Raw genomic sequence first — 23,217 nt, 5'->3', positions numbered from 1 at the left:
AATCATACAAAGAAAAAATAACAAAAAAACGGGGGTTTCGGTGGAGTTTGGTCGGAAACGCTGTGAGAGCAGATTGTTACATTATTCAGAAAATTAAAAATTTATGTTAATTACGGTGAATTTTAAACCTACATTGTTTCAAAACCTACATTGAATTATGTTCTTTGGTATCATACGTTTTGGAGCATTGGACCAAGTTAGATTATATTATGACAACAACCAACAAGGTCTACCTATCTATTGTACTTATTTTCAAAATATCATGAACTATTTTTACATATTCAAGATTTAAGACATATAAGTGGTAAATCAATGAATTTAAAGATTGTTAGCAAATGTAATAGACGGGCGCAGTATTGCGGTCAGAAGGGTAGCTTGCGACACAGCGGTTGGTAATATTTGCGCTGAATCAATCTTGCTGGCTAATAGTACCTCTCGCTCGATATGATTATTATTGTTATAGTATTCTGCAACTTGTTGGAATAATTTGATATCATCGACTGAAGTAGCGATTTGTTCAAATTTAGATTGGCGTTAATTTTGATGTAGATTTAGAATAATTTATTATAATTTATTCGAATCGATATTACGAATATCTTTATTTCATAAGTGAATAGTGTATTATATATTTTGTTTAAACAATTCCGCATAAAAGCATTCTCGTTACTAAGAGTAGTTTAACATATGTGACAGTTAAAATTATACTTTTTTTACACTTTTTAATTTTCAATATATTTGTTACAGTTCGCATCACCTACAGCGGAGAGCGTAGTATGTGGCAGTAGCTCGTCTTCTACCACGTCGTCGTCATCGTCGTCATCGTCTTCATCATCATCTTCATCGTCGGATTCGGATACTGCGGATGCAGCTGGCAGTTCCACCCATAACCAGCCCGATGATTCAAACGTCGCCCTGGCAGCTGCTTGTCAATTACAGGTATGTGACACAATCTGCACTAATAACATCTTATTATATTGTGGCCAATATAGTTAAAAATAAGACCTCCATATTCCCAGACACTTGCCTCCAGATATAAGACGCTTTAATACTCTGTGTGAAAAAAACCTTTTTATCGATTATATTATACAATGTCGGGGAATGACAATTTATTTGACACAACCTTCGTAAAATGTCAATATGGTATTTGCTTTTTCGTGTTGTATTTTGGTACATTCCATTGCATTACGCGAAAAAGAAATGCGATCCTTATATTATGACATTGACGTGACGTCTAGTGGCCTGGGATCATCTTGCTCTATAACCAATAACATAATATTAAGTTAATTACAAATTTACTTCCTTTTCAGACTTTTAAAGTAAATATATTATAACTAGTTGAGTTAATAAGGTTGAGAAAAATTTTGATTTGCGATCCCAATTAAACCTTTGGTGGTATAAAATATTTGTTTTAAAATTTAGTATTGTAATATAATATGAACATATCGGTTGTCTACATTTTACATTTTAAACAGAAAATATATTCTTAAAGTGTTATTTAGTGGATTCATAAGATGTCGATTATACGATGACGTAATTAACCAAAATAAATCCACAGGTTATCGACGATGCGGACCTCGCGGAACTATTTCCAGAACAATCATCTAGCGCGCCGGTGCAGCAGCCCAATTTCTCGTCGTTTTCCGTGCACAACACGCCGCCAGATAACGACGATAAATCAATCGCTGATAATGGTGAGTTTTTCTTTAATATGCTGTGTTGTATGTGTTTTTATTTAATAAACAAGATTAAAAGTATGACCTTATTATGTATCGAACAACTAAAATTTTAGAAAATTTTTCGTCTTGTTTGTGTATGTATTTTATTTTTATAACACTCATAATAATACGTATAAATTTTCTTTAGGAGACGGGTCCAGCAGCGAGATGGAACTTACGCCTCAACTAGTGACTGCTGCAATACAAAGAGCAACGGCGGACTCTTCTGGATCTGAGAACGAGTGTTCGAATTCTGACACTGTTCATCAAAATACATCCCACTATGCCTCAAGTTTGTTGCAACAATTCGTGGCACAAACTCAGCTTTTAAGCAGCTCTGCTCCACTTACAAACATCAATACATCAACATCGCTGTCTTGTGGATTAAATGGAAATCAAATAGACGGTGTCAATACTATAAGTGATTGTGTGCTTGGGCAGATAAATAATCTATCTGAGATAGCACCAATTACTTCGAATTTCTTGAATAATGGTAATCAACATTTAAGCCCTCAGCAGACTGAAGAGCTGTCTCAAATAAATAAAGATCTTGAAGAAATAACTTCTGTCACATCATCTGTAGATTTATCCATACCCAACCCACCGAGTTTGGAAGACTGTGTTGATAACAATGATTTTATGAATTTAGATATTACAGCTGGAAGTTCGGAATTAGGTAGCGCAAGCGATCTCTTGAAGAGTTCGCCAATAACTGTAGTTAATCATGTAATAGCTTCATCAAATCAAATTGACACTCAAAAGCTGGATTCAATCAGTACGAATTCGGTTGAATCTCAAGAAGACTCGAAAATTAACGTAGTTGAATCTAGAAGGAAAAGAGGTCGGCCAAGGAAGGTGAAGAAAATTGAAGAGTTGTCTAAAAAAGAAAAAGAATCTCACAAAGACGACAAACCAGTTGTTAATGTAATTAACGACTTTCATAATAGTAATGATCCACCAAATGTATCACCTGATTCTGGAATTCTTTCTAACCACAATTCGCCAACACATTCTCCTCTTCGAAGGCATGACGTTGACGAAGGCAATAGTAGACATAGTAGAAAATCGGTACAAAAGGAGAATAACACAGCTGAAAGAAAAAGTGCGAGGTCAAAATCAAAAACAAGAAGTCAACATAATAGATCCGATTCCAGTGACTGTGACTATAGAAAGAAGAAAATTGAGAATGAAATCAAACAAATTAAAACAGAAGCACCGTCTCCGGTACCGCTCAAACAGGAACAGAATAAATTTGATAAAACAAAGAAAAACGACCGTAAATTGGATATAGCTGCTTTAGATAGAATGTTATACGCCACGGACAGAGTTTTGTATCCGCCTCGCAAAAAACCTGGCAGGAAGCCGCAAGCAAAATCAAAACCAACAAAAACTACTTCTAAAACTTTAAAAGATAAAAATCAGTACCATTCTGGCGAAAGCGATAATGATTCTGTATCACCTAATAGATCAGTGTTATCTGGAGTTTATGCGAAGAGAAAAGAGCTTAACAGCAAACTTGCAAGTTTACCCAAGAAAAGTAGTAAAACAATAAACAGTTCTTGGCGGGATAATCAAAGCGAAAATGAAGCAGCCGCAGACGATATGCTTGATCCCACATGGAAAGAAATCGATCTCAACCCAAAGTACAAGGACATTCTGTCTGGATACAAAAGTGATTATGAATTTAAACCTTATAAAAGTTGCAGCAGACTTATTGAATCTGGTTACAAGAGTGATTATGGTTGTAGATCAGGCTACAAAAGCGATTGCTATAGATCGGGCTATAAAACTGATTATAAATCAGGGTACAAAACAGATAAATCAGGTTATAAGACGGATTACAGTGTTAGAAGTATGCGAAGACGTATGAAAAAATTAAAGAAGACACGATCGGTTCGAAATAGATCGTATTACAAAAATCAGAAACATTTTGTGTCTGATCAGGAAATTTTATTGTTGACAAATAAAACATTTAGTAGTCTTACTCTTGGACATAGTTCTAGTGATTCAGAATGTGACACATATTTAAGAAAGTCTAATGCTAGTCCTAAATACATCAGTGTTTGTACCAAATATCCGCTGCCGTCAAAATATGACTATAGTTTCAAGAAAATGAATCAAAAGCAAGTCTTAAGGTTAAATTCTTCTGATCCATTCGCACCTGGTCCGGTATTCAGCGGTCTTCAAAGACCTGTTACGACTTACAATATTTTCAAAGTTAGTCATAATAATAATAACACACTGTTGAAGTCTCCATCGCAAACTAAACACATTGGTGGTAAATTACCATCCCTCAAACCAGTTTTTACGCATAAATTTGGAATATCACCCTTGACGTCGACTAAAACAACATCTTCACAGAAAGATAACGATAGCATAAAACAGTCTGGTAGGAATCTTTCGCCTAAAAATCGTAAACAGAAATCCGGATCGCCTAACACGAAAAAAGAAACAGTGAAACCTTTACCGAGTATATTTGAGAAGGCGAAAAATAGTTACATTCCAAATAAATCTTTATCGAGGAATGTATTTTTAAATTTTAAAAAGACTCAAATTAAGCCTTCCTTTAATATCAAGAAGCAGAGACGAACTGTTGTCCTTGCTCCGCCTAAGATAAATTTAAAGCCTACAGAACGTCCTTCCCGACTTACAATAAAAACTGAAAATAAGCACCATAGGCATAGAAGTAAAAGGCGGCACAGATCCCGGTCAGTTTCAAGAGTTAGAGATTCCTTTTCAAATCGCAATGTTGCTGAAACTATTGATCAAAAATTTAATCAAGACATGGATAGTCTTATTACAAACTTTATAAAACTTTGTCATGTGGCTCCAAAATTAATAGCCAATGTAACATCAAATCAACCTAAAAATGGAGAAAAGGAAAAATCTGCGTTAGATACAACAACGACTAAAATAGTAAAACGTACCTCGAAGAAACGTAAAACATCAGATAACTTAGAAATCGCTACACCCACATCTAAGCGAAGACATAAAAAACAATTAACTGAATCACAGAATAAGGGAGGAAAAGATACAAATGAACATAAATTACCCCTTAAAAAGAGACATTACCACATTAATTCTTCTACTAGTAACTCTCTAAGTTTGAGTTTAGTTACCACAGAATTCGATGAAAATTCTAAAAATGGTTCTGGTTCTGAAAAATTCTTGTGTACAGAAACTGACTGTCTTGTTGATTTGCAAACTTCTGAGGGATCTCCCAAGTCTAAAGTTGTTTCTGATAAAAGTAAAAAACCCAATGAATCTATAAAAAATGCAGCCTTATTATCCGGTGAAAATAAAAATCAAACAAATGAATCAACTAAGACACAAAAGTCGGATGATGTTTCTGAAATATTATCTTTGAAGGAGGACGACATTATTTTATCAAACATCAATAACGATAAAAACATTAATTTAAGTGGAGTAGTAGACGATGAATTATCAATCAAAAAGCCTTCTGCTGAACAGTCCGATTTATCGAAGAAAATTTATGAGACATCTGAGAAATTAAAGGCGGTGCATAAAATGGTTCATGACTTAGAAAAAAGTTTACCTAAACCAAAAGATGTTGATGTAAAGACCGAACCATCAAAGCCAGACAATAATCGAGTGTCATCTCCTAGATCTGAAACAAAATTGTCACCAGTGAGAAATCCTATAGTGACACCCAAAAAGCGACATAGATTAGAAGCGGAGAAAGCGGTATCACATTCAAGTTTGGATCAAGTAGTACAATCTTTATCAAAGAAACTATCGGAAGAAAAACCTAGTGTTAACAGCGAGGCAATAGATATTAATCAAAATACTTCCAAAGACGACCTTAAAGACAATGAAAAGTTGAATAGTGAATCACCAGAAGCTTCTACAGCTTCAAACTCTGTTGTTGATCCCCTGAAAAGCATGTCAGCACGTTCACTTTATAAAAGCTCTATACCCCCCGCACAGAAATCGGAAATCATGACTCGAAAGAAAAATAGGCTTGAAGGATTAACTAGTAATTTAGTATCAAAAATTAATCCAAGCGCAGCCACGAAAGTTTTAGATACACTTTTGAATAATAATATACGGAAATCGATAGAATCGCGAATTTTAGAAAAGGAAAAAAGTAGTTCAGATGGACACAAAACAGACGACAAGAATAAAAGCAGGGAATCTTTGAGTAATCAAATTAATACTCGCGCTAGTGTCATCAAGTCACCGGTGTCCAAGGGTAAAGTATTGGAATCGAAAAGAGTGAAAGCATCTGACATTTTACCAGACCCTCCCGTAGTGGTTAATGTTGATAATCCTACAGGAATTTTTGAACCATCTATTGATTTAGAAGATCAAATTCCTAAATCATCAATATGTATAAGTAATATATTAGCAGACTCTAATAAAACCAAAAAATTAAAAAATCTCGATACAAAGAGCTCATTATTGGCTTCAATGGACACAGAATCTGAAATACCGTTAGCTTTAATCACTGAAACTCCAGAACCGATCATAAGGCCTAAAAGAGGAGAATCGATAGCTGCTGTAATTTCTGATAAAATTCAAGAGACTACCGGAGGTCATAATTTACGACAACATAAAAGAAATCTAACAAGTGATAGTGATGACACAAATGAAAAGAAAAAGAAGAAAACATCTAACAATCTCATCCGTGAGAGTAAGTTAGTTTTACCATCTAAAGTTTTAATTCCAAAGATTCAGGCGGAGCGATTGCCGGTGGGTGATTTCATAAAAAAGACTAGTTTACAAGTTAAGAAGCCTGACTTGATTTCTGTCGAATCTAATGATCAGATGAAATCAGTTGATAATATCAAGAAGAAAACCAGAAGGCGCAAAGCTTTTAATAGAACAGGATTTCCCAACATTAAAAGAAAAAAGAAAAAGACCGAAACTAACAATGCAAATAATTCTTACGATCAAATGGCTTCTGAAGATACTGATAATTCTGCATTTGAAAGAGTTCCAAAAGATGGTGAGGCTATGATTAACTTTTTAGAACGAACAGGTACTAAACAACCTGAGCTAAAAGTAGTGTTAAATAAAGATGAGTGTCCGAAACAAGGTCGTTTAACAGTTGTTGCTCTAGAAAAACTACAAGGTAAAGAAATATTAAGTGATAACAACAACAAAAAACAAGGGGAGAAGGTCATACAAGAAAAGAAAACCACCTCATCAATATTAAGAGCTCCTGCTTTGCAATTAAAACAAAACAAGACTGATAAAGAAGTAAAAAACCACATTAATAAATGGGAAGTATTAAGTGAGACTGATAGTATCCCATCAATGACTAGTTCGCTCGGTAATGATCCAGAAGACAGTATACCATTAAGCTTATTGAATATCAACCAGAGCAAATCGGCAAGCAGATTTGAAACATTAGACCGACTAAAAAGAAAGAGTAGAGCGATGTCGCCATCGAATGAAATTGAAGAAATATTTTCAAAACGCAAAGTAGTAGAGAAAAGCACCAAGGTCGGCTTAAGGCCTAAATCAAGTTTAGCTGTTTTGTATCCAAGTGAACGCAGACTCACTCGAAGTTTTGATACTGTCAATGATGATGGTAAAATAAAAACTAGAAAATCGGAACATAAAAAATTAACAGAAAATTCAGAAAAAGAAATAGTACTAAAACCTATGAGCATTGTTACTAGGCGAAAATCGAGATCATGTCAACTTAATAAGAAGCCGCGCAATGAAGTATATTCTAGTTCTAGAGAGAGCTCCATAGATACAGTAGTAAGTCGGAAATTATCATCTAAATCTCGGGAACCGTCTGTTGATACTCTTCTTGACCATGATGAGAATGAGCCCCTGCCTCTAAATGAGAAGGAAATTGACTTTGAAAAGAGCATAGACGTACTCTCGAAGAGTATTATTTGCAAAAAAAGAATAGCGGCATCGCGCGATCAAAGTCCGTCTAATAGCATTGACAATAGAGACAAAGTTGTTGTATCTAAAAAAAATCCAAGGCTAAGAAAGAAATTCTTATTAGCTGGATTATTTTCGGACTATTATAAGGAAGAGTAAGTTAAATATTACTATCATAATTTTTTTATTTATTGTTTTTCTTACTATTGTCATTTAATAAAAAAAAATCTTTTTCAGTCCCAAGCCCGAAGGAAAGGGGAAAAATCTCGTCACTCAAACAGAATTTCCACCTGGGTTATTAGCCCCTCCTCCGTATTGTGAACGTTGGGTGAGAAAGCGACTTATCCATTTCACCTTACCATATGACATCTGGTGGGAGCAACATTACAATCAACCTGTGCCATCGTGGAATTATAAGAAAATACGCACCAGTAAGTTAATAAAATATATAATTCTCGGATACCTACACACAATATATGGTAGAAATGTTAGATTAACAGAATTAACAGTACATTCCAAATTAATTTTGAACATACTGCATATTTTCTTCCTTTCCTTCCTTCCTATTTTTTTCGCATTTTATATAACCTGAGCTTAAGGCTGGGTAAAGTAGTGTGTATAAATATACAATATGTAACTGCTTTTAGATGTTTACTACGACGTCAAGCCGTCTGCTGAAGAATGTGAAAGCGTGGCGTGCAATTGTGCTCCAGCCTCTGGCTGTAATGAGGACTGCATCAATAGGCTTGTATTTTCTGAGTGCTCACCTCAGTTGTGTCCCTGCGGGTACGTATAGCAAACATTTTATTGAAAAAAAAATATTGAAAATGTTGAATTTAACTTTATAAAAAATGCGGTATTCAACACTTAAATGATTTAATTTTTTTCAGGGATAAGTGCAAAAATCAAAGAATCCAACGCCATGAATGGGCTTCTGGTCTAGAGAAATTCATGACCGAAAATAAAGGCTGGGGTGTACGTACGAAGCATAAAATTACATCAGGCGATTTTATTCTAGAATATGTTGGCGAGGTTGTTTCTGATAAGGAGTTTAAGGTTGGTTCATTTAATTAAAAATTGAAAATTAAAGTAGAAAATTAACCGAATTACCAAGGTCACCTTATGCGTGATAACCAAAGTGAGGAAACTGCCTTTGTTATAGTGTTTTATGAGTAATGTTACAATCCGCTAATTAAAAAAATATATTATTTGTTATATTTACTCGTATATACTGATATTCAAGCTGAAGAAATTGCTCATTGGTTGCTGTACACATTTAATTCAAGAACAAAAAAAGTTGCAAACATAAATGTCAGATAGAGAGTAGCCAGCAGACGAAGTCGCATGGGTCGGGTAGTTATTTGTATAATACTCGTGTGAACTCCGATACAATTTTCAATCGTCGTTCCAAAAACGACGACGTTCATTTCGACTGCTTTTTTTCAGTTATAACTTAATAATGCGGTGGGTTGACGTGATTCTTATTGTGTTTATATACTTTAGACATCGAGTTATACAAATTATGTAGGTACATTAACTTTTATGGTTTAATTTTTAAACAATGATGAACCCAGGCTAGGTTAAGCCTGTGTTACATTCGACCATCCATATATTGGGACATACATATTGCTTGCATGTACTTAATACTTTACAAGTGGCAAAATGGAAAAATATGAAAATAAAAATAGTAAAACCGTGAATGATTTATTGTAGGAAACAATTATACAAACGATAAACACTTTGTACGCACTTCTTCTCGCGCACTTCATTGAACGCAATAAATGAGTACAATACAAACTAAACTAGAAAATCTAACGAATGTTCTCAGTTTTAATTTATGTTTATAATAAAGTATCTCATATAAGTGGCTTTATGTCTGAAACTTTATGTCTATTATACATTGTACAGGAGCGCATGGCGACGCGGTACGCGCGCGACACGCACCACTACTGCCTGCACCTGGACGGCGGGCTCGTCATCGACGGGCACCGCATGGGCGGCGACGGCCGCTTCGTCAACCACTCGTGCCGGCCCAACTGCGAGATGCAGAAGTGGACTTCCAATGGTATGATCGTTAATGAATTTCGTATATAATTATATCTTAGTTGGATTATTCCAATATAGGGATGCGTTTTATGAATTTGATGGAAATTAAGGTTAAAAGTTTAAATATATTAAGTAATGTGATTTAGCAATATGTTTGTTGTGTTTACTGATCAAGTATCTATATTTCAGTCTGACGTTAAAAAAAAAACAATTTATGAGTTATTTTAGTTCTATTTTGTGTTAGTGTTATATATTTGTATTTTTTTTAATGCAACATGTTTTTATTGTATAATTTATTTACAGGAACATTCAGGATGGCATTATTTGCTCTACGCGATATAGATTCGGGTGAAGAGCTGACCTACGATTACAACTTTTCACTATTTAATCCAGCCGTGGGACAGGTAAATTTTTAAGTTATCTTTTAGAAATTCCTTAATTTTTTAATAATATTCATTTATTTATTTCTTTTATTATTGTTTTAGCCTTGCAAATGCGATTCTGAAGACTGCCGCGGTGTTATTGGCGGGAAATATCAACGTATTACGAAGCAACCTTTAAAAACACAGTCTAGGACACCATCAAATGCTTCTAATCAATCCAACAGTTCGAACGGCAACCAACCTCGCGTGGGAAGACCGCGTAAAGCTGTTAAATGCAATAAGAAATCTGAGCAACAAAGCGTTTCAGCGTGCGATATCAAAAACATGACAATACTCAAATATCAACAGCATTTGAATAAGCTGTGGCAGGAACCACAGTTGAAACCGCTGACAGCCAGGGAAAGGAATCTCGTTAAAGAGAGACATTGTTTTCTATTTAGAAATTTGGAGAATGTAAGTTCATATGTGCGGCACTTTTTAGATTTTACCATAATATGTTTATATGATTTTCTCGTTGACAATTAAGTGATTAATTTTTATTTAAACAGTTTTCGTGCGTAATTGCTTTATTCTACATAATATAACAACTTACATATACTTTCAGGTACGTCGCATACGTGAGCGAATGACAATTCAAATACCGCCGTCACCCCCTGCCCCCGCGCCTGCTCCCGTTCAGAACGCTCCCACCGTATCTATCGTAACGAGTCTTCAACCCACAGTTTCCGATACTATAAACGTAGACCCGCTCACCCTCCCCGACACCATGAACCCACAAGTATTCCTCAAAAAGCTACAAACGCTGCGCGCTTCTAAAGAAGAAATTCTTAAGCTGTCCAAATTGGAAGATGACCCGTCGTTGGAGATGAAACAACGCTTGACGCGAGTGTTTAAAGCTCTTTACAATATAATAACATCTTTTAAAGGTGAGTGATTGTAATAACTTTAACAAATCAAACAATATTGATTTTTAATACTTTTTTTTTTATGTATCATAGTTGTCAAGGCCACTACAGCCACTTTAATTATATTTATTTTAGCTTAATTGCTTGTTCGGATTATAATGGAGTCAATTTAAAATTATTATTCATTAAAGTTTTATTTATTACATACATTTTCATTGTAGGTGATGAAGAAAAGCCCATATGTTCACCGCTTTTAAAAATTAAAAATCAAAAATCCGACACAACCCCAATAACGGATCTAAATGTGATTCAAAGTAAAATTGAGAACAACGAATACGAGAGTGTAGTTCAGTTCGACAGCGATATGAGTGGTTTGTTCTCTGCGCTTATGCGGGAACACAGTAAAATGACCGCCATTGGTGCTGCGGCCGCGCAGCTGAAGAAGGTAATTTTCGTTGATATATATTTGTTACTGTATCTGTGTTGAGAGCTTTTATTAACAATTTAATTTTAATTATTTTTTTTTATTAATTTATAGGTATACAATTCTGCTAAGTTGGAGTTTGCTGAGCAACTTACAAAAATACTTGGTTCACAAGACAGTTTACCATCTGGATTTATTCAAAAATCAAAACCTGGTAAGTTAGTAACTCAACTTGTATCGAAAATTCAGAAAATACGCTATTATAATTATATACCACATAAAAACATTAATATAAATATTACTAATTATTATTTGTTATTACCATATTTCCAGAGGAAGTAATTCTATGCATATGCGGCCTCCACGTAGAAGAAGGGCTGATGGTGCAGTGCGGTAACGCGCGGTGTGGAGTGTGGCAGCACGCGCGCTGCATGCGGCTCGCCGACACGTCCTCCACGCACTACTGCCACCTGTGCTCTACCGACCCGGTAATTAATATATTTGTATCAATAATTCCTCCAAGACCTCGACAAGGAAAGACGAACAAGGGGTTGCTCTCAAATAAAAAAAAAATAATCATCAAATTTGGAAATTAAAAACTTTTTAACGGATTTTAAACGCGATTTATTAATTATATTATTAACCCGACGTTTCGAACAGTTTACAGCGAGTGTAGTGACGGGGAGACTCCACGCGCGCAGTGTTCGTGTTTAAAAAGTTTTAATTTCTATATGTATAATACTCGCGTAAAATCAAACACAAGAAAATACTATAATAATCATCAAAGTTTTGTTCACTAATTTATTGTTTATTCTATTTACTTTTATGCAAAGATGTGGTAGAGTGTTCTAAAAATATATTTTACACTTTCATAACATTTAAAAATCGCACATCTAAATTTGTTTTATTTTCTAACAGGTTGATCGTGAGATCCCACTCGACGAATACACGGAAGAGGGTCACCAGTTCTATCTGTCGTTGATGCGTGACGGTCTACAAGTGCGACAAGGCGACACTGTATACGTGCTTAGAGATATCCCCATTGACGAAAAACACCCGGACGTCAGCCAGAAGGATGGTGATAAGACCGATTCGCCGAAGACTAAGCGCGTCGATAGGAAGAAGTTGAAGAATATCAAGGGTAAAGAGAAAGAAGATGTTATTCAGAATAAGGTATGTAAATGAGGTTTGTGTGTGTAAGATACGTAATTCTTCAAAATAACTTGTTCGACAGTTATTTAAAAAGAATATTTTTTCATATCTCAAGTTCGATATATTTGATAATTTACATAAGAATACGCACAAAAAATGTATATGTTATTGATGTGAAATTCATTGCATAATCTTTAACTATGAATATTCGCAATATTACAGGATGGTTCAGTCCGCAAGCACACATACCAAACGATCGGTTGTGTGCCAGTGTCCGAATTGGATATATTCCGAGTGGAGCGACTGTGGAAGCACAAGGACACGCGCGAGCGCTACGTATACGGCCATCATTATTTGCGCCCGCACGAGACCTTCCATGAACCGACAAGGAAGTAAGTCTGTATAAGTGAAATAGTAGTAAATGATATATTATGTATAATCCCTTATTTTATCTACAACAAACAAGGCGGCAAAGAAAAATTTGATGAATATGAATAGAATCAAGATATAAATCTCGTTTTTAAGGAAACAAACTCGATTTGTCTGGAGCATCCGAGATGGTTAAAGCATTAAAATCACAAAATATATGATACCAACTCCTTTTTCAGATTTTTCCACAACGAGGTCATGCGTGTACCACTATACGAGGCGGTGCCCATAGAACTAGTAATGTCTCAATGCTGGGTTATGGATTTGAACACTTATTGCAAGGTATATAAATGTCTCAGTGTTTTTAAACTAATTTAATATGTTGTATATAGTTGCATCACAATTTCATTGCAATCGGTTCAGTAGTTTTTACGTGAAAGAGCAACAAACGCACAAACATCCTTACAAACTTTCGCATTTATAATATTATAGTAGGATAGGAAGTAGGATTTACTGAACTTGGAGATATAACTTCTATATAAAGCAAACCTGGTCACGAATGAGTGTTTAAATATTGTATGAGAAAACGGTTTTTTAATCACAATTTGTTTCATTGTATAGGGCCGCCCGGTGGGTGCGCACGAGTCGCACGTGTACATCTGCGAGCTGCGCGTGGACCGCACCGCGCATCTCTTCACCAAGATCTCGCGACCCAAATACCCAATATGTACTAAGCCCTATGCGTTTGATCACTTCCCGCAGCGACTGAAGGTGTCACGCACGTACGCTGTGAGTGTCTTTGTCTATCGATGTATATCGGAATAATTTGGTTTTATGTAGTCAAGTGAATGTAGACACACGGTAAGAAGTGTGATTTTTCATGCTTAATACAAAGAAAATATCATTGTATTGAATAAATGACTCTTATGCAACATTCGATATTCATTGGAGAATTGATGTTTTTATAATTAACTAGCTGGAACCTGCGGATTCCAACCCGACTAAAATGTAACCTATGTATTAATCCAGACCTTAATCTATGTCTGTACCAAATATCATACTGTTCCCATCAGAGGATTATCGTGAAAGAGAAACATTAATTAAATAAATATTAAAAGATAAATATTAAATAAAAGAAATATTAATTTTAATAGTTAACATGAAAAATTATGGTGAATCGATGATTTATTAATTCAAAAATATTCTTTATTTAGCCTCACGAAGTTCTGCCAGAATATCTGAAAGGTCGCGCTGGCAAGAATTTTATGACATCAGAGAAACCTAAGGCGTCACAAGAACCGAAGAAAAAGCCTGTCGCTAATGCCGTGGCCACTGTTGCAAAGGTAGAACATAATTTTATATACATATACTTATAAGTTTTTTGTTGTTGTATTTTTTCTAAACATACAGCTTTCTCATAAGTTTAGAAAAGAGACTCGCTCTAGTAACATCATTTATAACCCAAGAACGGCTTAACGTATTTAGTGATTTTTGTTTCGTTAGATTCGTCACCGTTTTTACAATGAGAATTTGAAAATCTTGAAAGTGTCAGCTTGGGCGTCGCCGGGGCGACTGGCTTCTTATTTAATACGAAATCGATTAATTATCACCAGAACGTATCGCCGTCGCAGCGACGCGAGCGCCAGAAGGAGCGCGTGAACGAGATCGCGCGGCGGCTGCTGAGCGCGGGCGGCGGCGCGGGCCGCGCGCTCGACGCGTCCTACCTGCTCGCGCCGCGCGCCGCCCGCCGCCGCCACCGCGTCTCCTGACCGCCGCGCGCCGCCTGCCCGTGCTGCCCCGCCGCCCGCTGACCCCGCTCACCCCGCTCACCCCGCGCCGTCAGCGGCACGCGGCTGTTGTGTCGCTACACAACCACTGGATGATCCCTCATGGAGACTTACGGAAGGTGGGGAGACTGGGCTATCGGCCTCACGCGTCCGCTGTTCCTTCTTCAACAAGACAGCGAGACGAATCGATGGCGGCGGACGAGGCTCCGGCGGCCACTGCGCGCTCACTAACTAGGTGATGAATATCCGAGAGGAGCGTGAGGTCTGCTGCACGTTGCTATTTGCATCTGTGTTGAGAGCAGACTATCATCTCAGTCAATATTTATGTAAATATTGGTTGCCACATAATTCATGCTTATATCTATGCATCCTCTATATTTATTAATTTATTTAAGGAAATCTTACGTACAAACAGCGCATGCTCTAGTTTGTCTATGCGGTCTCTGTAATGACCAATAACATATAAACTCAAAAATAAATAACTTGAAATTTGCTGTATTTAATTACTTATAAATGCTAAGTTCTCTAGTACTATAATGTTAACTTGGCTTACGACGAACTTAAAAAAAAAAACTAGTAATTTCCCAATCCAACCAAAATCATTTGGAAAAAAATGAACGGCTTGCTAGTAATAGTTGTGAATTGTGAATATGTAGATATTTTGGCAAAACGAAGGAGCATAGGGACACGAATAATATTTTAAGATGAGTCATTCTGAATTGTACATAATATATTCACGTATTTTGAAACATGAAATCATTGCATAATCAATTAGACTTGATGTCATTAACACTGCGCGTGTGTATAAGTAAATGTTACATGTAAATTGTTGTTGTATTATGTATTTGTATCGATAATATCAAACGTGTACAAAAATAACGTATGCAAGTACATTCCTTAATGGTTGATGTTCTGTGACAATAAAAGGAATGGGCGTGTCGAATCGGAGAAGAAGCTTACATCGTGTAATGGAATCTCTTGTACCTTTTGTATATAAATTTATCGCGATATTTTCAAGTAAAAATAATATTTTTGTAACGTAAAAATGTTATCAACTAATTAAGTGTTTCATCTGACTATATCAAGATAACGTGCTAATTTATTTTATAAGTAATTTATTTTTAATTTTAAGTTCTAAGGTTCATCGTTATTTTAGTCTACTTGAATGTAGTTAGAGTTATAATCTCATACTCAGTTACATTATTTTGTGTGCTTATTCAATTTTTTATCACGACGAAAATATACCCATATATATAAATTAGTTATATATTATATTTTTATAGGCTAATATTGTTATAATTTAACGATGGATATATAGAATTACTATTAAACGACCAGTGGTGCGAACTGATGTTGAGTGTTGAAAAGTTTTATAGAGGTTAGATAAAAAGTTGTTTGGCGGTTGTTATAGTAATATTAGTATTAATTTCTTTTTTAATATTCTTCATATAAGTTTTTCTTAAGAAGAATAATAATGAATTAAAACATTCGATTTTTTTCTGGTCATTTTAAACGTCTACGATTTGTAGAAGAGCTGTTATACAATCATGCTTTTATTAAAAATCTCTCTATTTTTTTAAGTCTAGTTTTAAGTTGTATATATTTTAGTGTTAAGGTGGTTGGTTGTTTTTTTAAAATGAATAATATATTTGGTTAACGATGACCCTCGTGCACACTGCAGGCGCTTACGAGCCTACGCTTATGTGATTGTTCTTGAACAAATTGTTTTTGTTTCTAATTTATTTGTAAAATACTGTTAGCTTTTGAATACACCATTGGCTCTAATTAATTTGATCTATATGTGAGTTCTTTAATCACAGCTTTTTTTACACTTTGCTTTTATATACATATATAATGTAATAAAATGATCCCAAAATTAGTCCTATTCGGGACTCCAATATATTTGAATGTATTTCTATAATAATTATACGATTGTTTTAAAGTTTAAAATAAAAATCCTTAAGAAGATTCGTAGATATTGTTGAAAGTATAGTGGCAGATGTACGAAAATGTAATTTATTTATTTCGCCACTTCCTGGTGCATGATTACTATTGACGTTTTAATGGGACATGAATAGTTTTCGAGTTTAAGAAGTATTGTAAACCGTCTCTTAGTTCTCAAGGCTATAACAATATTTGCGAATATGTACACAAGTTATCGTTTGACCTTGACTCAAGGTCCTTGAGGGTTTCGATTAACTGCATATTTGTATAGTAGAATACTTAATTTATATAAAATCAGGAAGTGGTGAATTCATAACATAAATTGAAAGTTCAAAAAGGTTTTTCTCTTTAGCACAAACAAGCACTTTACATTGCCTTGTAGTTAGATAAGTATACACAGACACGTTACATATTAATGTTACACACATGTACTTAATTACATAGTAGATTTCAATAGTCAATAATATAAGAGATAGCGTAGATGACAACTGTTTTTCCAGTATTGCAAATTTATGTAAGGTAGGAAAGAAAACATTTTGGGATCAAAATTATACACAATATCATTCGGAAATCAAAATTGACTGGCTTGTTCATTTGAATCAATAAGACGAAATAATAAAGTGCTCCATTTAAACTTGAACAGGCTTTATAAAATACTGTGACTTTCAATATTGGTTATTTATTCATGGTTTAATAAGGAAAACACGTTAAACTTACTGATTCAAATGAGAAATCAAATAAATGCATATTTATATTGAATTCATTATATTGAGCAGCTTTACTATTTTCTAAGTAAGATTTTGTTTTAAGATGCCATTTGTTGTAACTCATGTTTTAATATTAAATTAAAATGAAATTAAATGTTATTTCATTTCAAGTCCTTATTCAAGCTTAAAAAAAGGAAATTCTCTAGTTATCCTGTTTTACTTAAGTAGTTAGTGGTATAAATAGTTGGATGAAAATTTCAAAATAACACTGAGACCTGGAATATTTATCAATCACTCTCATATAAATACCCGCATCCTCTTACACAGTCATTCTTTAAGCCATCACGTAACCAGAAAAAAATTGCCTTGATCCATAATAAAAAACGAGTAGTTTATGCGACGTAATGAGGTGCCTTGCTACGCAGTAGATTCAATATTGCCAATCAAAACATCGCCTGCATTAACATTGACCTTATAAAACAATTTATATTTACGATTTGTCCTGGGCCGGCTTCACCGGCCGGGGTCAGTCGCAATGAGAAGATGAGGTCTGCGTCCGCCCGCATGCCGTCGATACACGCAACCATCCCAATTATGCTGCACTGGACTATGAACGAATTGTGAAAAAGATACCAAATGAAAATTATTCTTAACAACCACATTTAAAATTTAATTTGCAATGGCATCTTGAGCTTCAACGCGTGTAAAAAGTTGCCATAATACGACGGTTTGGTTATAATCAAATCTGTTTCTGCTAATGTGAGATGCCAATATTTGTATATTGTAAGGCCGCGCTTGTTCAGTTTCCGCTGCCGCAACTTGGACCGTAAAAAATTATGCAAACTTTATTTCAATTCAAAACTTTTAATTCCCATTTTACGGTAAAAGTTACAGCTAGATATTGCCTATTACTATTTATCTTAGTAGAGTACTGTTTTTTTTTTCTAAAAAAGGGCCGCGGGACTACCTCGGACCTACCTCCAGACTCGTATGTCAATATTTATTAATAAATAAATTGAATGGAATATATAAAATAAAAAATATCAATTGTATCATTATTAATCGCATTACTGCATTACTTAGCAATGTTCTTACATTGATTGTTTACTTCGTAAAGAATATTACTTCTACTTAAACATCACGCGGTTTTGTTTTTAAGCAGAAACGCTATCTAATAATATAGAACTATCATTCTTATAATAATTTTCTTACAATAGCGAAATTTAAAATAATTCAATTAAAAGCATCTAAAACATTTTTATTAAATTGAAGGATAATGCGAAAAATGTCAGCTGTGAAAAGTTGTTTATGCGGAAGCGGAAGTCCATTCAAACTTTAGCGTTTCCTTTAAAAATAATATTTTGATCGTAGAAGGATATTAATTTAATATATTATTTCAACAAACACTACATGATTTTCTCTTTAAAATATTTACCCACGTCGTTGTAAAGAAAATCATAAGGCTATGAATTATGACTGATAGCTGCAGTTGTACAAGAAGCTTTGGTGCCTATGATGAGTGGCCCATGGGAAGCCTATTTATTGAAAGTTTGTTTACTGTATAAACGACGGAAACAAATATTTAGTACGTACAATTTTGGTTTCTTATACACCACTAGCTGTTGTCCGCGACGTTCTTCGCTTGAAATTTGAACTTGAATAAACTGTTGTTTTGGTTTCAATTAAAGTAATAATCCTTTAATCCCGAATTTCCGCAGATGTCCATGATTTCAATATCAAATGTCTGGAACACTGCAGTATAAGTTGACAAAATCCAAAAATAGAATGTCCATAAGACTGAACAACTGTTGCTAAGAAATTATTTCTATTTATGTTATAGTGTAGCTGGACTCTTGGAGTTCCACATCAGGAGTAGGTATCAAATCTGCAATTTTTATAATTCAACAGAAAATTGTCATCAGACTGAACAATGTTTGCTAAGACCTTATTCCTATACGTGTTACAGTGTAGCTGGGCTCTTGGAGTTGCTTATCACGTTCCGATCTTCAAATTTATACTCTCAGCAGAAAATGCTCACCACCTCTAACAATTTTTGTTATGGCACAATATTTATATCCCTTATAGTTCAAGTGGTCTGTTGCGGGTCCGCATAAGGTGTTCCAATTTCCGAATTAAATTATAGCTTATATGTTGCCCAGACATTATACCTATACAACAACAAAAATTTTCATTCATATCCGTCCAATAGCTCCGGAGATTAGCGTGAACAGAAAAATATGTGTGTTTGTTACAGACACATTTTTTCTGTTATATATAAAGATCTGATATTATATTGTAATATATGATATTATATTGTATGTGAAGATTTTAATTCCCAAGATCTCTTCCCTAACCTAGTTAATAGATCGGATTCGAAACATAATGGAGAGTTATTTATTGTATAGGTACCCAGCTGATAAATAAGTTTGAAAGTAAAAAATGTACAGTAACTTAAAACAAGTTCGCTTATTTCATGCTGCAATTTTGGCACTAAAAATACGAAAGCAGTCTAATAAATCGCTAGTAAAATCCTAACGGAATGGGTAGTTAATTAAATATTTCGTCAGATCACAGGGATCAAGGATTACCCGAATCCCGAATGGATCAGTCACCCGAACCTAAATCGACTGGATATACAGTGTAGCTAGTATAGTATTAGCTACTTCTAGTATACTATTATGTTATCTGTGGTATTACTTAAGGAAACTATTTTATAACTGGCCATTGTCTATGAAAATCAATTGAAATCACACGATTAATTTAATCTAAATTATAAAGACTCATTCAATATTTAATTATCGACCATAAAATTTAAATATTGGTGTTCCTGATGCAAAACATTACAGTCGTTACGTCTTACAATGTTTTACTTTTTAAATACTATACCTAGATATTGATTTAATTGAATATTAAAATAAGGAAAATAATAGAACAGCATGTTGCAACTAATGCAGTTATTTACAAACTAGCGACCCGCCCCGGCTTCGCACGGATGCACAGCCGATACTAAATATATCTCTATTAGAACTAACTGAAAGACCGCCCGCAAAGCGCTAACTAAGTCTTGCTCCCGGCAAAAGTGTTCATTTCTGCCTGCAGTCCCGCAGTGCAACCTGTTGATTTAGGATACATAACTAAATTATTGTAGAGCTTCTCTATAAACAACATTTGAGGTTAAATTATTTTCAGCTAACAAAATATACTGATGATGATATAGGGAGCCGACCTCGCGTCTGAGCCGCGCGGGTACCTTACTCATAGATCTAAACACCCCTCTCCCGCACGCGCACCCCTGGCCTTGGTGACGCCCATTTCGCAACGGGCCGTGCAGCAGAAATCGTAATATTTTAATTTCACCACAACTACTTCAAAACCAAACGACCAATTTTAATCATTCGTGGACGAAATATTATCAACATAAACTGTACTTATTGATGAAATAATTTATTTTGATAGGCATTAATAGCATGAGTAAAATAAACGCGTTTAAATGTAGTCCAAAAAAAAAATCAAGATTTTTAAATAAAATTGTGGTTGTTGTGCCTCACTCGACATAGATAGGTATAGTGTGTCGCAGACTTTTTGTAGATATTTATAAGATCTACAATTAATTATAACATTTTATGGTTCTATCTTTTGTAGTTTGGCCAGCGTACGAAAAATAAGTAACTTCTTTGGTTGATTTTTTTCAGTTTGTGTCCGAAAAATGGAAAATATCTTACGGAACCCTATTTTTTCCAAAATAAAATATAGTCTATGTTACTCGTGGATAATGTAGCTTTCGAATGGTGAAAGAATTTTTAAAATCGGTAGTTTTTGAGCCTATTCATTACAACCAAACAAACAAACAAAGTTTTCCTCTTTATAATATTAGTGTAGATTAAAGTCATCAACCGCCTACGTAGATTTAATTAATACTAGGAAGGCACTTTAAAAAGTAGACATACTAGATATAATCCATTATTATTTATCACTATGTTTATGTTCCTTTTTAAAACGTTTTTTAAACATTAATTAAATCATTAATAATAATTTAATATCTAATTATTTTTTTAATACAGGGAATACGGTATAGTAATTTACAAAGCAGCAGCCTACAGATATTTTCAGAAGAATTTAAGGGACAAATCTTTGTTAAGACAATAATAACATACAAGATATACTTAATGGACATTGTTTGTTATTGGCCCTTTTTGACAGAATAATATAACCTTTAAATACCTGAGTAATAAGATAATCTGTTACATTTTTTATTTAGGTATGTGTTTTATTGTTAAATCATAAATATTCAAATTTTACTACTAAATACGTGTATTGTATTCTTGTCTGTTGAGTTGTCAGCAGGATGAGTCGGTAATCCCGCGCTATTATTTTGTCAGTGGCTAACTCATGGCTCACTGCCCTCGGCACAAGTACACGTATTGTACCACGAGACGCACGTTGACCTATGAATATATACAACTTGATATGACAAAATTCATGTACTAAAAATCTCATGTTTTAAAATTTTTCGTCTCGGTTCGGCTCTCGTAAAGTGAGAAAACACAGTCTCGAGGGATGAAAGCTGTCGCGACATTGCAAAAGCTATATTTAATTTGCTTTTATACCAAGGCTATCTGCTCAACGAAATCTTCAAATAATTGCCGAATGCCAGCTATGTACATGTAAGTAATTATTATTACATATTTCAAACCTTTATAGAAGTATCATTTCATATTCTGTAAGTAGGTACAGGCCATTACTGATTATTATTTTCGTTAACATCATTCGGAGTTTTATTATGCAGTGCGGCGAAAAACGCAGGATTGAATCTCGCTTTATTTATAATATATTAACATAATTTTGCATATTTTTCGAAACATTAATAACCGTTTGAAGGCTATAGAACTAAACATTCGATGATAACTATATTTATCAAGAGTAGCTACTACTCTGTCTTTGAGAAATACTATTAAGTAGTACAAAATATATTTAATGAACTTTTAATTATACTTGCTAATCTGCAGTATCGAGGAACTTTTCCGCTACGCTACACTTTACAACTAATCCTATTATTTCCTTTTCAATGACGGAACTCTTATTTGCCCATATTTTAATATTCTAAATAAACAATTATTATTTATATCACAGAAACAGAACAACACTTAATAATTATTTCAAATTTGCATCAAGTTTTCATGAAAGGCAAGAAAAACCTTAAACGTTATATCGGTCTTGTTTCTACTGTTTTGAAATATCGTTTCGAATTATTAAAAAGTAATAAAAAACTGCAATTCAGCTTCTTAGTACGGCTCAAGGGATTTTTTAAATCGTAACTTTTTTGCATTAAATATTCAGTCTATAAAAACTAAATAAAATAAGATTCGCATTAAATCTCAATAAAAACAACCTTGGCATTATTTTTTAAAAGGTAAAATATAAAGTGTAAAAAAATAAAAACCAATATGTTTACCATAAAATAGAAAATTATTTATTTTTTCATACGCTGTAAGAACTCTATATTGACTTGAAGTAGGCGTGGGTATACAAAGAATTTCCATATTTTTGGTCAAAATTCATTCATATAAGTATCTTTGTAAATTTCTTCTTTCTTTTATTTAATTTTTAGTTTTATAGCATTGAAATGCTTTATAAATGAGAAATTTTGAAAGAATAGAAAAAATTTGATCACGAGGCAGGATTCAGGATTCTTCTTTCTTTCAAATTATAAATGCGGCGTTACGTAATTTCAATACTTTGTAGAAACTGCTCCATATAAAATAGGTTTATCTGGTATGCATATTTTTGTTTGCTTAAGAATAGCTACATTTAAGTTTTTTGTTCTGAGTAGATATATTAAGGTAAATGCACACAGTTATATGTTCAATTTGCGAAGATCCTCTTTGAACTATAAATGGGGTCAGTACTTAGGAATAATTGC

The 23,217-nt window shown here is 34.2% G+C and overlaps 2 protein-coding genes across 2 annotated transcripts in view; both read left to right on the top strand.

The window, feature by feature from the left end:
- LOC119839737 (histone-lysine N-methyltransferase ash1-like) overlaps positions 1 to 15,428 on the top strand; it is a 32,466-nt gene extending 17,038 nt beyond the window's left edge. The window contains exons 2-20 of the mRNA XM_038366171.1: positions 745 to 936; positions 1,556 to 1,691; positions 1,864 to 7,735; positions 7,818 to 8,011; positions 8,228 to 8,366; positions 8,471 to 8,636; positions 9,489 to 9,645; positions 9,930 to 10,030; positions 10,112 to 10,462; positions 10,614 to 10,935; positions 11,136 to 11,359; positions 11,453 to 11,552; positions 11,672 to 11,826; positions 12,257 to 12,511; positions 12,713 to 12,882; positions 13,099 to 13,201; positions 13,481 to 13,648; positions 14,074 to 14,202; positions 14,473 to 15,428. Of these exons, the coding sequence (XP_038222099.1) occupies positions 745 to 936; positions 1,556 to 1,691; positions 1,864 to 7,735; positions 7,818 to 8,011; positions 8,228 to 8,366; positions 8,471 to 8,636; positions 9,489 to 9,645; positions 9,930 to 10,030; positions 10,112 to 10,462; positions 10,614 to 10,935; positions 11,136 to 11,359; positions 11,453 to 11,552; positions 11,672 to 11,826; positions 12,257 to 12,511; positions 12,713 to 12,882; positions 13,099 to 13,201; positions 13,481 to 13,648; positions 14,074 to 14,202; positions 14,473 to 14,628 (9,090 nt within the window). The 3' untranslated portion in view covers positions 14,629 to 15,428. The remainder of the gene's footprint in view (positions 1 to 744; positions 937 to 1,555; positions 1,692 to 1,863; positions 7,736 to 7,817; positions 8,012 to 8,227; positions 8,367 to 8,470; positions 8,637 to 9,488; positions 9,646 to 9,929; positions 10,031 to 10,111; positions 10,463 to 10,613; positions 10,936 to 11,135; positions 11,360 to 11,452; positions 11,553 to 11,671; positions 11,827 to 12,256; positions 12,512 to 12,712; positions 12,883 to 13,098; positions 13,202 to 13,480; positions 13,649 to 14,073; positions 14,203 to 14,472) is intronic.
- Positions 15,429 to 21,706: 6,278 nt separating this feature from the next.
- LOC119839749 (synaptic vesicle glycoprotein 2C-like) overlaps positions 21,707 to 23,217 on the top strand; it is a 75,701-nt gene continuing 74,190 nt past the window's right edge. Inside the window, exon 1 of the mRNA XM_038366184.1 lies at positions 21,707 to 21,961. The gene's annotated coding sequence lies outside the window, so the exon portion shown is untranslated. The remainder of the gene's footprint in view (positions 21,962 to 23,217) is intronic.

The sequence above is a fragment of the Zerene cesonia genome, chromosome 4 (assembly GCF_012273895.1).
Source record: "Zerene cesonia ecotype Mississippi chromosome 4, Zerene_cesonia_1.1, whole genome shotgun sequence".
Lineage (NCBI taxonomy): Eukaryota > Metazoa > Arthropoda > Insecta > Lepidoptera > Pieridae > Zerene > Zerene cesonia.
This window is presented reverse-complemented; position numbering and strand designations above follow the sequence as displayed.